Source organism: Protomyctophum bolini, assembly GCF_963924005.1.
Source record: "Protomyctophum bolini genome assembly, chromosome: 8".
Lineage (NCBI taxonomy): Eukaryota > Metazoa > Chordata > Actinopteri > Myctophiformes > Myctophidae > Protomyctophum > Protomyctophum bolini.
Window position 1 is genome coordinate 3803552 of NC_137869.1, and position 15000 is coordinate 3818551.

At 46.0% G+C, this 15000-nt stretch overlaps 1 protein-coding gene across 1 annotated transcript in view; it reads left to right on the top strand.

Moving 5' to 3' along the window:
* The first annotated feature begins 2760 nt into the window (after positions 1 to 2760).
* The window catches only part of wwc3 (WWC family member 3), a 93368-nt gene continuing 81128 nt past the window's right edge, over positions 2761 to 15000 (top strand). Inside the window, 1 exon segment of the mRNA XM_080769665.1 lies at positions 2761 to 2949. Within this exon segment, the coding sequence (XP_080625791.1) occupies positions 2804 to 2949 (146 nt within the window). The 5' untranslated portion in view covers positions 2761 to 2803.

The window sequence follows — 15000 nt, forward strand, 5'->3', positions numbered from 1 at the left end:
AGCCCACACTGGATATCCCATCATATCCTCCCCATGGAGGGGAGACATTCGTCCTTTGAGGCCATCAGTGAGGCTGATGTCGCATTCTCACCTAATACTTCGGTAGACTCGAATGCGTATGGGAGGAGAAATGGGATTCTTGCATATTTAATTGGCTACGGTTTGCCTTCACACTGTCATGATCCGCAGCAATTGGAAACGCAGCAGGGGGGACCTTTATCAATGTGTTACATTCATAAACTAGCCTACACAGTGAAATGATAAATCTATGGTGATAATTATACTCATAACGTGCATTATGTGTCGTGCCGACGGTCTGGGACTGCCCCCCCCTCTCTCGCTCTCTCACTATAAGCACGCAGCCACGCACGCACTGTTCTTTTGGGCATGGAGGCACAGCGCTGAGCGCACTGATATAACAGACAGCAGCGCAAAATGTTTACAAGTTTATCGAGATGAAAGTTCCTACTCCCCACTAGTCCCCACGCAGTGACAGCACTCCATGTTTACGGCACGCACAGACAGACAGAATATTCTGTAGGCTATAATACTATTACACTGCACTGCAGTGTTTGTGTTTCTTAAGCAATTGATTAATGTACTCGTCCTCATTTCGATCAGGGCTTCAGTCTCCACTCTCCTCATTCGACCACGTCTATCCACGGTAACGGGACATCTTTGCGCTGCGTAAAATATGCCTTCTCCGTCTCCAACTGTGTTCAGCTCCTCACCCGCCTGACGTATGTTTGCTTCATTTCCTGTATTTGCTGCGGATTGCATTCACACCTGCACCGAATCGTAGTCAAGCGCGATTGGAAGCGAAGCGAAACCCCCGTTTTTGCTCGGAGTAAAATGCGGTTCTTTGTTGCGCATTAGGATTCGAAAGAGCCTTCACACCTGCCAAACGAAGCGCACTTTCTGAAAATGCGCAGCAGGATTCGTTTTAATCGCAGCAAAGCTCTCTGGTGAGAATGCGACCTGAGGCTTTGAGTTACTCTGCTACTCATGTCCCATCGAAGCATTTATTATTCCAGACAGACGATGGCGGTGTTGCATCGCTGACAAATCCCACTGGCCAATAACAATTAACTGAGGGGAGATTGATTGTAGGCACCTTGGCGTTCCACGCTGTTTTTCGGGGTATAGTCTAAATCTGCATCATAAAAGGAACTTGCATGAACAGCTATAGGCTCAATTTCTCGTCACCCAGATTAATTAAAGTCCTTGTGTTTTGTTTTTAAACATGAACTTTGATGAATTGAACATGGTGGACCCTCTTGTAAACAAGTGTAATGCGCTTAATTGGGTCGTCCACTCACAGTTAGTTAACAGTCTTTGTATTGAGTTTGTGCTTGAAATGTACTGTGATTCTGCAAACTGTTGATACATATTTCAATCAATAAATCAACCCAGATTAATCCATTAGCCATGCATGTGTATATATTCTTTATATTTAACAAAGTGTATTGAATAAACTTCATTCAAAATAAACAACCAACATCAATAACATAATACAAACAACACTACAAGTCAATGAAGACAAGAAGAACCGTTCACTCCCATGATAAACTTTTGCCTACTCACGTTCATGTGTTTGGAGCGTCGAACCCCATTGGACAAAAAAAGTTCACTCGATCGAGACCCCATAGTTCGGAGAGCGCGGTTTCTAAAAGTGGGGTCCGCGGTCCCCAGGAAGATTCAATGTAAATTAGAAGGGGAGAAATAACATTGTTATCTGGGCGTGTCAGACAGGGGTCCTTGTTCAATGACATGAACTGAACAAGTTTGAGATGAACCCTTGCACTGTAACTGTCATTTTATGTTTACCAGCAAAAAACAGCCAATGAAAAAATGGTCTAAACATCTAATAAATACCAAACGAAGTACATAAATAATGCAATTAAATAAATAAATAAATCCATTTATTCATTATTATTATTATTATTATGTATATTGTCATTATATTGTGAATGTATTTAATTGACATGTTTTATTTAATTTCATTGCGGAATTTCCTCATTGAAGTTTTTTGGTATTTATTGTCACATTCTTTCAAGTTGGATTGGGTCGGGGTCCTCCGGGGCTATGGGACCGTATGCAAATGAGCCATGCCCGAATATGGCCCGGGTGGAAGCATTTTGGGGCCGAGCAGGCCGAGCAGAGTGACGGTAGGCGGAGGAGGAGGAGGAGGGAGGAGGAGGAGGTGGAACATGGAGGACCGCGGCCGCTCAACGCGCACCACCGAGACAGAGAGACACCCGCGACACACATAGAAAGAGAGAGAGAGAGAGAGAGAGAGAGAGAGAGAGAGGAAAAAAAACAACAAACCGAACCAACCCCACTGTGGATGTATCCCTGGCTTCTTATCCGGCGTGTTAAATAATGTTGTTCGTGTCGTGAAACAAGAAAAGCTCATTCTTTCTATGGTGGCTTGGAGTTAAACTTTTATTCAATGTGGAGCGACCGGAGTTAAAAGGCGGCGGCGGCGGAGGGAGGCGGCGGTCGGCGGGGGGAACAGGGGAACGGGACGGGGGAGTTGTAGCAGAAGCTTTTTGTGATGCAGTGAGGAGGGTGTTTTTGGGTTTTTTTAGGGCAGCAGGCAGCACCAGTAAGGGGGGTGGGGGGGTGGGTGGTGGTTGGTTATACGGTAGGTCTAGGTCCGGTCTGGTCGGGGACCGACCGACCGACCGACCGACCGACCGACGGCGGCGGTGGTGGTGGTGGGACGGCCGGGGGAACTATAGGGGGAACTGGGGACGGAGGAGGGGAAGGGAAGGGTTCGGCGGTGTGTGGCAGCAGCGCTATGCCGTGGAGGAGCAACGGGAAGCGGCGAGAGAGCTCCGAGCTGCCGCTGCCCGCGGGCTGGGAGGAGGCGCGCGACTACGACGGGAGGGTGTTCTACATCGACCACAACACCCGGCAGACCTCCTGGATAGACCCCCGAGACAGGTCAGTCTGACGGGGAGAGGGAGAGAGAGAGACCCCCTTCCCCTGGTGGTGGGGGTTTGGGGACGGGGACCCCCCTTTTATATGTTGTTAATGTTGTTTAAGAAATACACTTCACTTTAAAATACCAACCCGAGACAGGTCAGAGTGTCAGAGAGACCCCCTGGGACCCCCCTTTTTTATGTTGTTCAGAACAAACTTTACTTAGTTTAAACAGTGGTGGGAAAAAAGTGTTCACATGACATGTTTTACTTTAGTAAACGTACTAATACTGCAATGTAGATATATATATATATATATATATATATATATATATACTCTGTTTCTGTTACAAGTAAAAGTCTGGAATTCAAAATGTACTTTAGTAAAAACAAGTACAAACGTATTTGCACCAAAATGTATCAAAAGTGGAAAGTGCTTGTCATGCAGAATGTGTCATTTCAAGTTTACAAAATGTGCAAAAATCTATTGAAAATAGCAGATCTACAAGCTCACAATGCATCGCATCAAGACACATTGTGAGCTTGTAGATCTGCTATTTTCAAATGGATTAAATGTATATAGGGCTGAAGTGGTTAAAATGCACGTTTTGTAATAATAAAACAATAATCAAAATCTACAAAGTAACTAGTGATTAAAGTTGTCGAATAATTGTAGTGGAGCAAAAGTACAATATTTCCCTGGAGTAGAAGTAAAAGTACTGAATATTTGACATAACTCAAGTACAAATAGCTTCCAGGCAGTGGTGGAAAGTAACTAAGTAGGCTACTTGTACTCGAGTATATAGCGTAACTTAATCAGTAGGATTTTGAGGTATTTTGTTTTGACTTTTTACCGGATTGTTTGAAAATTGTATTAACAGTTTTATAGAATGGGAACATTTCTAACGAAGGTACAGGTCAATAGTGCAAAAAACTGCTTCGTGGATGAAACCAGAAAACTTGTTTACATCAGGGTCCTCCATGTTCAATTCATCAGAACATTTAAAGACAGAAAATAAAGGAAACATTTATTATTATTATTATTATTACAAAACATACACTAATAACCACTATATACATTTCGGCGCATTGTGAGCTTGTAGATCTGCTGTTTTCCAAAGGTTTTTTGTTGTTGTTGATGTTCTGAACTTCTGCACAATGAGTAGTATACTTTTACTCTTTGTACTTTTAAGTATATTTTGATGCCAATACCTTCCTTTTTATACCTTTAAATTTACTTGAGTTTACATTTTGAATACTGTTATTTCCCCTTAGTTGTATAACAGAGGGTTTCTTACATTGCAGTATATTCGACACTTTTACTTAATTAAGTAGTGAGACACTTTTGAGTTTGGGGGGCTCTCCATCTCCAGCCAACTCTGGAGGATGCAATTCAACCTTTACTGTACACATAATATTACTTATTCGTTGTATTTCTAATCGTTCATAATATGCTGTTTTTGCGAGCCATAATAGTGCTTTCATGGGTTTCTATAAATCCTCTTATCAGACGTTGTACTGAACTGTACTTTTCTGTGCATTTTGTTTCTTTCTGCGAACTGTTAATATAAAGTATTCAATGAATCAAAATGTGATGATGAGGAGGACGACGGAAGGGGAGAATGATTGATTGATTGATTGATTGATTGACGGCTGCTGTGGTTTCAAGCCTTCACTCTGTGGTCGTCCCCCCCCCCCCCCCCCCCCCCCACGGATCGATACCCTTAACCCATTCTGACCTGAGATCAGATTCATACGAGGTTTCCACTCATGGACACACACTGGTCTGATTAACCCATTCTGACCTGAGATCAGATTCTAAAAAATGTCAGTCGTTCTTCGATTTTTCAAAAAATAGCAGACCTACAAGCTCGTAGCGCGCCACTCGGTGGCGTGCTATGAGCTTGTAGATCTGCTGTTTTTCAATAGCTAAAGCACGACATGATGCTAACACCAAACTGGGTTCGCGTTCAGAATGGGTTAAGAATCCAACCACTGATGCTGCGATTGATTGATTGCTCCTGATCAATGTGTTGCTATGGTTGTATGGTTGGTCTGGGCTCCCCCCGGAGTTAGTGTCGAAGTGTCCTTGAGCAAGACTCTCTGAACCCCTAATTGCTCCTGATGTGCTGGTTGGTAACTTGGTGCCTTGCATGGTTTCCGCCGCCATCGGTGTGTGAATGTGTGTGTGAATGGGTGAATGTAATGCACAATCTATGTAAAGGTGTGTGAATGGGTGAATCTACACTATGTAAAGCGCCTTGGATAAAGGTGCTATATGAATGCACCATTTACCATTTAAGCAGCACCTCACCTCTGGAAGTGGGAGTTCCCCGTGCGCGCGCACACACACACACACACACACACACACACACACACACACACACACACACACACACACAGGATGTAAACACATAGCCACTGAATGCACACTAAAAATGCTTTAATTGTGATGTTTTTATCTGTCATTTTGTTCTCTTATGGCTGTGTTCAAAATGACATTCTCTCCCTGCTCGGTTACATCATCAGTTAACTCGACGTGTAGCAAAATGTATGCGTTTTGTTGGCTGTTGTTGTTGTTACACTCCCAGAGTTACAAATGGTTGAAAGACTTGACTATTGTGTGGATGTGTGTGTGGTTGGTGGTGATGTGTGGTTCGGTGTCTTTGTGTGGATGTGTGGTGGTGATGTGTGGTTCGGTGTCTCTGTGTGGATGTGTGGTTATTGGTGGTGATGTGTGGTTAGGTGTCTTTGTGCATCATGCTGTTGACAGATTCTGGCAGTAAGCTCAACGTGCTGCCGCTGTCTGTGTCGTTGTTGCTGTTGTTGTTGTTGTTATTGTTATGATGACTCACTGATGAGACAATACAGAGTTCATTCACATTACATACATTGAGGTCAATCAATGAACCGATCCTACTAATGTCACTGAACACTTCCTCGATGTGGTCACTCTGCTCTTTTAGTAGTCGGTCATAATTAACTTAAGTCCACCCCCCCCCCCCCTTATTTGACAGCGCAGCAATCTTGTTGTTTGTTATTACTTTATAATTCATAAGACCGGCAGATTTGCAACATTGTGATGACTTTCCTCATTGACTGTTTAGTGTATACAGCACAATATTAGTAAACCTTTCTTCGACTTGTCCTATCTCTCCATTGTTTACCTTTGCTCAGCGATCAAAGCTGCCAAAAACAAAAATAATCCCATGTAGGCTACAGAGCGCTATAGTGCTCTGTAGCCAACGCTATAGTGCTCTGTAGCTCATAGCGCGCCACCGAGTGGCGCGCTACGAGCTTGTATAGGTCTGCTATTTTTTAGAAAAATCGAAGAACGACTGACATAGAAACATAGCTTTTTCAGAAAACTGTCAGGATGTATAGAAGAAAATTTTTAGACTCTGATCTCAGGTCAAAATGGCTTATTGCTTGTTTTCCTTCCCAAACAAACAAAATTATAGTGCCACATAAATAATAACTGCAGCTGTTTGTGTTCAGCCTCATTCCGTTTGCATTTCACACACCGACTGTATACGTACAGTACTAGCATAGCCAGACGAATCGCCCACCACCGTACCTTGGAACTCGAGCGGTGCAACTTTTTAGTGAGAGAGAGAGAGAGAGAGACAGAGAGAGAGAGAGAGAGAGGGAGAGGGGAGGGCACGTTGAAGTCAGAACTCCAACTCCCAGAAATCTTTGTTGAAAATATGTCAGGAATGCTCGCTGGGCCGCTGGGAAAGGCTGCGAGGAGAGGATGTGCTTTTGTGGGAGACTGGGCCAGAAACACAAACGCTCAATCAGGCCTTCAAAGGGGAGTTCCTCTGGAGAGAGATTATACTGCCTCACAGAAAGTATTTAAACACGTCGCTGATTATGAGGAGACATCAGCTGTGTAGTGAACGTAGCAAATAGCTCAACGTACTGTAAATGCTTTGTTTTGTAAAAAGGCCTGTATTTAGCTTTTTTGAGTGTGTGTGTGTGTGTAACTACAGACAACGCAGCTTTTCAAAATTAATCAAACCTTTTTCAAATATATAGCCTATACTAACCAAAGTATACATTTGGGGCGTAGGTGGTTAAAGTATGTTTTTGTAATAATAATCCAAAAGAATCTGCAAAGTATAACTAGCAATGTGTGATGAGTAGAATGAGTAGAACAAAGTAGTTATACACAGTCCCGCCCCAAACGCCAAAGAGTGCTATTTAACCCATTTTGGGGCGGGAACTCCTGTTTGGTGACTGTTATGCAGATCTACAAGCTCGTAGTGCGGCACCGAGTGCCGCACTACGAGCTTGTAAGTCTGCGCAAACAGATGGCTGAGATGGGGGGGTCGACGGCCAATTACATATAATTTTCTGGGGTCCTTGACATGAAATATTGAGCACCACTGATACACAAACATGTAGGTATTTGTCAGAAAACTGTCAGAATTTAGGACACTTTTTTTTTAAATTTCGACGTCAGGCCTAAATGGGTTAATTAATGCATAATATCCTCTGTGCCAGGGGGCGGAAACGGTGTATCATTAATGTCCAAAAAACGTTTTAAATTAAAAAGTAGCAGATCTACAAGCTTTTAAAATGCGTCGCTATAAGTTTGGTGCCACATTCCTTAGCTTGTCTATCTGCTACTTTTGATGCATTTGCAGTGCAGTGGTTTTCAACCCTTTTCACATCGAGGCCCAGTGTTTATTTTTGAGCCACGGACCACCGTCTGATGACATTTAGCCTCTCAGACCCATCCATGTTCAACCGCTTATCCGTAGTCGGGTCGCGGGGGCAACAGCTCCACCAGAGTGTTCCAGACTTCCCTCTCCAGAGCAACATTAGTGACTTCCTCCTGGGGGGGATCCCGAGACGTTCCAAGGCCAGTGAGTCGATGTGTTTCCTCCAACTGCGCCTTGGTCTTCCCCGAGGGTCTCCTCCCAGTGGGACGTGGTCCGTGGTCTGCCCCGGGGGTCTCCTCCCAGTGGGACGTGGTCCTTGGTCTGCCCCGGGGGTCTCCTCCCAGTGGGACGTGATCCTTGGTCTGCCCCGGGGGTCTCCTCCCAGTGGGACGTGATCCTTGGTCTGCCCCCGGGGGTCTCCTCCCAGTGGGACGTGATCCTTTGTCTGCCCCGGGGGTCTCCTCCCGCAGTGGGACGTGGTCCTTGGTCTGCCCCAGGGGTCTCCTCCCAGTGGGACGTGGTCCTTGGTCTGCCCCGGGGGTCTCCTCCCAGTGGGACGTGATCCTTGGTCTGCCCCGGGGGTCTCCTCCCAGTGGGACGTGATCCTTGGTCTGCCCCCGGGGGTCTCCTCCCAGTGGGACGTGATCCTTTGTCTGCCCCGGGGGTCTCCTCCCGCAGTGGGACGTGGTCCTTGGTCTGCCCCGGGGGTCTCCTCCCAGTGGGACATGATCCTTGTTCTGCCCCGGGGGTCTCCTCCCAGTGGGACGTGGTCCTTGGGTCTGCCCCGGGGGTCTCCTCCCAGTGGGACGTGGTCCTTGGTCTGCCCCGGGGGTCTCCTCCCAGTGGGACGTGATCCTTGGTCTGCCCCGGGGGTCTCCTCCCAGTGGGACGTGGTCCTTGGGTCTGCCCCGGGGTCTCCTCCCAGTGGGACGTGATCCTTGGTCTGCCCCGGGGGTCTCCTCCCAGTGGGACGTGGTCCTTGGGTCTGCCCCGGGGTCTCCTCCCAGTGGGACGTGGTCCTTGGTCTGCCCCTGGGGTCTCCTCCCAGTGGGACGTGGTCCTTGGGTCTGCCCCGGGGGTCTCCTCCCAGTGGGACGTGATCCTTGGTCTGCCCCGGAGTCTCCTCCCAGTGGGACGTGATCCTTGGTCTGCCCCGGGGGTCTCCTCCCAGTGGGACGTGATCCTTGGTCTGCCCGGGGGTCTCCTCCCAGTGGGACGTGATCCTTGGTCTGCCCCGGGGGTCTCCTCCCAGTGGGACGTGGTCCTTGGGTCTGCCCCGGGGTCTCCTCCCAGTGGGACGTGGTCCTTGGGTCTGCCCCGGGGGTCTCCTCCCAGTGGGACGTGATATTTGGTATTCCCCGGGGTCTCCTCCCAGTGGGACGTGGTCCTTGGGTCTGCCCCGGGGGTCTCCTCCCAGTGGGACGTGGTCCTTGGTCTGCCCCGGGGTCTCCTCCCAGTGGGACGTGGTCCTTGGGTCTGCCCCGGGGGTCTCCTCCCAGTGGGACGTGGTCCTTGGGTCTGCCCCGGGGTCTCCTCCCAGTGGGACGTGGTCCTTGGTCTGCCCCGGGGGTCTCCTCCCAGTGGGACGTGGTCCTTGGTCTGCCCCGGGGTCTCCTCCCAGTGGGACGTGGTCCTTGGGTCTGCCCCGGGGTCTCCTCCCAGTGGGACGTGGTCCTTGGTCTGCCCCGGGGTCTCCTCCCAGTGGGACGTGGTCCTTGGGTCTGCCCCGGGGGTCTCCTCCCAGTGGGACGTGCCTCGAGGATCTCCCTAGGGAAGACGCCTCTCAGACCCCAAACTAAAGAATAGTTTGTTATTTGTTGATTTCACAATTCCATGCTGTTGGCAAACTTTGATCAAAATAACAATTCTTCTACATTCTCTAATTGCATGTAGACTTCTTGTAAATGTAGTAATGCAATAATGTAGGGTCCATTTGGTTACCAATTCTACAGTAGATCATTCAGCTGGGGACCACCTGGAACCCCCTCAAGGACCACCGGTTGAAAACCACCGCTGTTGTTGTAGTGTGTTCAAGTATACTATACGGTGTTAATTTATGAAAGAAACACAAATTAAAGTTTAAATATTTAGCAGAATAAGATAGATAAGAGGTTTCTGGCCCATATGTTTTGCTGGTGAAATCAAGCAACCTGTATTTTCTCACAACACATACACAATGACCCAGATTCTTTCTTTTTCTTTTTTTTTTTCCTTTCTTTTTTTGTAACTGGTTTTAACAGCAGGAATGAAGTAGCTGTCTCTAATCTATGAGATAAGAAAAACCTGATCTGTGTGTGTGTGTGTGTGTGTGTGTGTGTGTGAGAGAGCCCCTTCCCAACACACACACACACACACACACACACACACACACACACACACACACACACGCATAATAGACTTGTAACGATTCAAATCACGACACTAGGTTCACACTATATAAACCACAAATGACTTGAGCAAACTAAGAAGTGCTGCTCACTAGTTTGGACAACTGTTGTCTGCTTGCATTAGCTGAGTGCTCTCCCTCATTCACTCATTCTCTCATTCACATAGTATCATACTATCAGTGGACTACATTTCCCTCATTCACATATGATGAGTGGACTACATTTCTCTCATTCACATATTATGATGAGTCAGTGGCGGAAACTCCGTGGGTTCAGAGGCGCGATTGAACCCCCTGGCATTTTGGCAAAGGCGCGACTGAAAGCAGTAAATGATGCACCCACTGACTGTCCACTGAAATTTCCCCTCCCCAGTGGTCATGTTGTCATGCACGTATAGTCACATACCTTTACGAGGGGTTACAAGATAGGTGTTGGGCCGCATTCAAATGCTAATAAGGTAAATAAAGTACCAACCGAAAAAACAAAACTCGTTTTTTTTTCCACCACTGGGGGGGGGGGGGGGGGGGGGGCGCGTGGCTGCTTGAACCCCCTGCCGTTATAAGAACTTTCCGCCTCTGTGATGAGTGGACTACATTTCTCTCATTAACATATTATGATGAGTGGACTACATTTCTCTGATTCTCATATTATGATGAGTGGACTACATTTATCTCATTCACATATTATGATGAGTGGACTACATTTCTCTCATTCACATATTATGATGAGTGGACTACATTTCTCTCATTCACATATGATGAGTGGACTACATTTCTCTCATTCACATATGATGAGTGGACTACATTTATCTCATTCACATATTATGATGAGTGGACTACATTTCTCTCATTCACATATTATGATGAGTGGACTACATTTCTCTCATTCACATATGATGAGTGGACTACATTTCTCTGATTCACATGTTATGATGAGTGGACTACATTTCTCTCATTCACATATTATGATGAGTGGACTACATTTCTCTCATTCACATATTATGATGAGTGGACTACATTTCTCTCATTCACATATGATGAGTGGACTACATTTCTCTCATTCACATATGATGAGTGGACTACATTTCTCTGATTCACATGTTATGATGAGTGGACTACATTTCTCTGATTCACATATGATGAGTGGACTACATTTCTCTCATTCACATATTATGATGAGTGGACTACATTTCTCTCATTCACATGTTATGAGTGGACTACATTTCTCTCATTCACATATTATGATGAGTGGACTACATTTCTCTCATTCACATATGATGAGTGGACTACATTTCTCTCATTCACATATGATGAGTGGACTACATTTCTCTGATTCACATGTTATGATGAGTGGACTACATTTCTCTCATTCACATATGATGAGTGGACTACATTTCTCTCATTCACATATTATGATGAGTGGACTACATTTCTCTCATTCACATGTTATGAGTGGACTACATTTCTCTCATTCACATATTATGATGAGTGGACTACATTTCTCTCATTCACATGTTATGATGAGTGGACTACATTTCTCTCATTCACATATGATGAGTGGACTACATTTCTCTGATTCACATATGATGAGTGGACTACATTTCCCTCATTCACATATGATGAGTGGACTACATTTCTCTGATTCACATATTATGATGAGTGGACTACATTTCTCTCATTCACATATGATGAGTGGACTACATTTCTCTCATTCACATATGATGAGTGGACTACATTTCTCTCATTCACATATTATGAGTGGACTACATTTCTCTCATTCACATATTATGATGAGTGGACTACATTTCTCTCATTCACATATGATGAGTGGACTACATTTCCCTCATTCACATATGATGAGTGGACTACATTTCTCTGATTCACATATTATGATGAGTGGACTACATTTCTCTCATTCACATATGATGAGTGGACTACATTTCTCTCATTCACATATGATGAGTGGACTACATTTCTCTCATTCACATTTTATGATGAGTGGACTACATTTCTCTCATTCACATATGATGAGTGGACTACATTTCTCTCATTCACATATGATGAGTGGACTACATTTCTCTCATTCACATATGATGAGTGGACTACATTTCTCTCATTCACATATGATGAGTGGACTACATTTCTCTCATTCACATATGATGAGTGGACTACATTTCTCTGATTCACATTTTATGATGAGTGGACTACATTTCTCTCATTCACATGTTATGATGAGTGGACTACATTTCTCTCATTCACATATGATGAGTGGACTACATTTCTCTCCTTCACATATGATGAGTGGACTACATTTCTCTCATTCACATGTTATGATGAGTGGACTACATTTCTCTCATTCACATATGATGAGTGGACTACATTTCTCTCCTTCACATATGATGAGTGGACTACATTTCTCTCATTCACATATTATGATGAGTGGACTACATTTCTCTCATTCACATATTATGATGAGTGGACTACATTTCTCTCATTCACATATGATGAGTGGACTACATTTCTCTCATTCACATTATGATGAGTGGACTACATTTCTCTCATTCACATATGATGAGTGGACTACATTTCTCTCATTCACATATGATGAGTGGACTACATTTCTCTCATTCACATATGATGAGTGGACTACATTTCTCTGATTCACATGTTATGATGAGTGGACTAGAGAGAGAGAGAGAGAGAGAGGGAGAGAGAGAGAGACAGACAAAGTGTGTGTTTGGAGAGATGTGCGTGCGAGAGAGAGAGAGAGAGCGTGCGTGTGTGTGTGCGCGCATGCAAGCAAGCGTGTGTGTGTGTGTTTGGAGAGAGCGTGCGTGTGTGTGTGTGTGAGAGATATTATTTTTGACAGTTTCACAAGATATTATTACTCAAAATGTCAATCATCTGTTTACACCTTTATTTAATTCCTATTTATATTCAATAGCTATTTCTACATACATTGTTTTATCTTGATTGTCTCGTTCCACTTTTGCTTTGGCAATGTAAAGATTGTAAACGTATGTTTTCTCATGCCAGGCAATAAAGCTAATTTGATTTTAATTGAATTGAATTGAGAGAAAACCTTTAGCTGAGAGAGATGAAGCAGGAGCCAGGGACCCCATATCAAATGTTGTTGCAGATTAAACTTTTCAATAGATTTCATAGATAGCTTGCCCACTCTGTTTTGGTACCTACCTTTCCCTGGTGCCCAGTCTGTTTTGGTACCTACCTTTCCCTGGTGCCCAGTCTGTTTTGGTACCTACCTTTCCCTGGTGCCCAGTCTGTTTTGGTACCTACCTTTCCCTGGTGCCCAGTCTGTTTTGGTACCTACCTTTCCCTGGTGCCCAGTCTGCCCTCCTTTCCCTGGTGCCCACTCTGTTTTGGTACCTACCTTTCCCTGGTGCCCAGTCTGCCCTCCTTTCCCTAGTGCCCACTCTGTTTTGGTGCCCTCCTTTCCCTAGTGCCCACTCTGTTTTGGTGCCCTCCTTTCCATGCCCAGCCTGCCCATGCACCTTTCCCTAGTGCCCACTCTGTTTTGGTGCCCACGGCAGTGTCGTGTTGGATTCATGTTCAGTATTTTTAGACTTAGTCGCAGCATGAGGCATCGTTTGAACTTGTAGATCTGCTATTTTCGACTAATGTTACCCTCAGAATAGGGATGCGGCAGATGTTCCTCTTGAGAAAGCCCCCAAGCTGGTCCCTGGCTATCTGGCTGGCAGGCAGGCTGACTGGCTGACTCAGGGCTGTGGTGTGATCAGGTAGGGCTGTGGTGTGCGTGTGTGCGTGCGTGCGTGCATGTGTGCGTGCTTGCGTGCGCGCATGCGTGCGTGGTGTGTAACAACATAGGTTTTTCAAGCAGAAGGCATTTGTAGAAGAACGGAGCTCAAAGACCTCAGGTCTCCTAATAGGTTTAACGTGCAGGTGTGTCAGTTTGTCTCTGATTGATAGGATCTCTCACATATTAAACACTGCTGCTTCTAAAGGATGGCCGGAGTGGCCTCCCTCTCTCTCTCTCTCTCTCTCTCTCTCTCTCTCTCTCTCTCTCTCTCTCTCTGTCTCTCTCTCCCTGGCTCTTTGCAGATAAAGCTTAACAGTTTTGTGGAGGGGTGGAGTAGGGGGGGGGGGGTTGTTACTGTGGTATGAGCGTTATGTCAGGCATGCCTACACTAATGCCTGGGGGTGAGGAGAGGAGGGGGGGGGGGGTGCATGGCTGCAAGCGGCCCAGACAAAGCAGCAAGAACAGAGGCAGTTTACCACGTGTCCACCTCTGTCTGTCTGTCTCTCTGTCTCTGTCTGTCTGTCTCTCTGTCTCTGTCTGTCTGTCTCTCTGTCTCTGTCTGTCTCTCTCTGTCTGTCTGTCTCTGTCTGTCTGTCTCTCTGTCTCTGTCTGTCTGTCTGTGTCTGTCTCTCTGTCTGTCTGTCTCTGTCTGTCTCTCCCTCTCTGTCTGTCTGTCCGTCTCTGTCTGTCTATGTCTCTCTCTGCCTCTCTCTCTCTCTCTCTCTCTCTCCCGGCCCCCCGGGGGGGCGGGCGGGCAGGCACACGTACGGACGTACGTACATACGTACGTCCGGACGGACGGACGGGCGTCCCTCCCTTTTTATTAGCGGTGTTATGCAACATCCCCAGGCCTGGGACTGCCGCTCCGCTGAGGGAGGCCTGTATCCGCGGGGTCACAAAGCACGCCAAGTTCAATCATTCTGGAAAGGGTGAGCCCCCCCCCCCCCCGCGTTTCCATGTGCCCAAAGATTATTCACCCCCCCCCCCCCCCCCACACACACCCCCAATAACGCCACCCCCATAACCCATTCTGACCTGAGATCAGATTCAAAAATTGTCTTCTATACATCCTGACAGTTTTCTGAAAAAAGCTATGTTTCTATGTCAGTCGTTCTTTGATTTTTCAAAAAATAGCAGATCTACAAGCTCATAGCGCGCCACTCGGTGGCGCGCTATGAGCTTGTAGGTCTGCTATTTTTCAATAGCTGTAAAGCATATCGTAATGCTAACACCAAAAGCTGT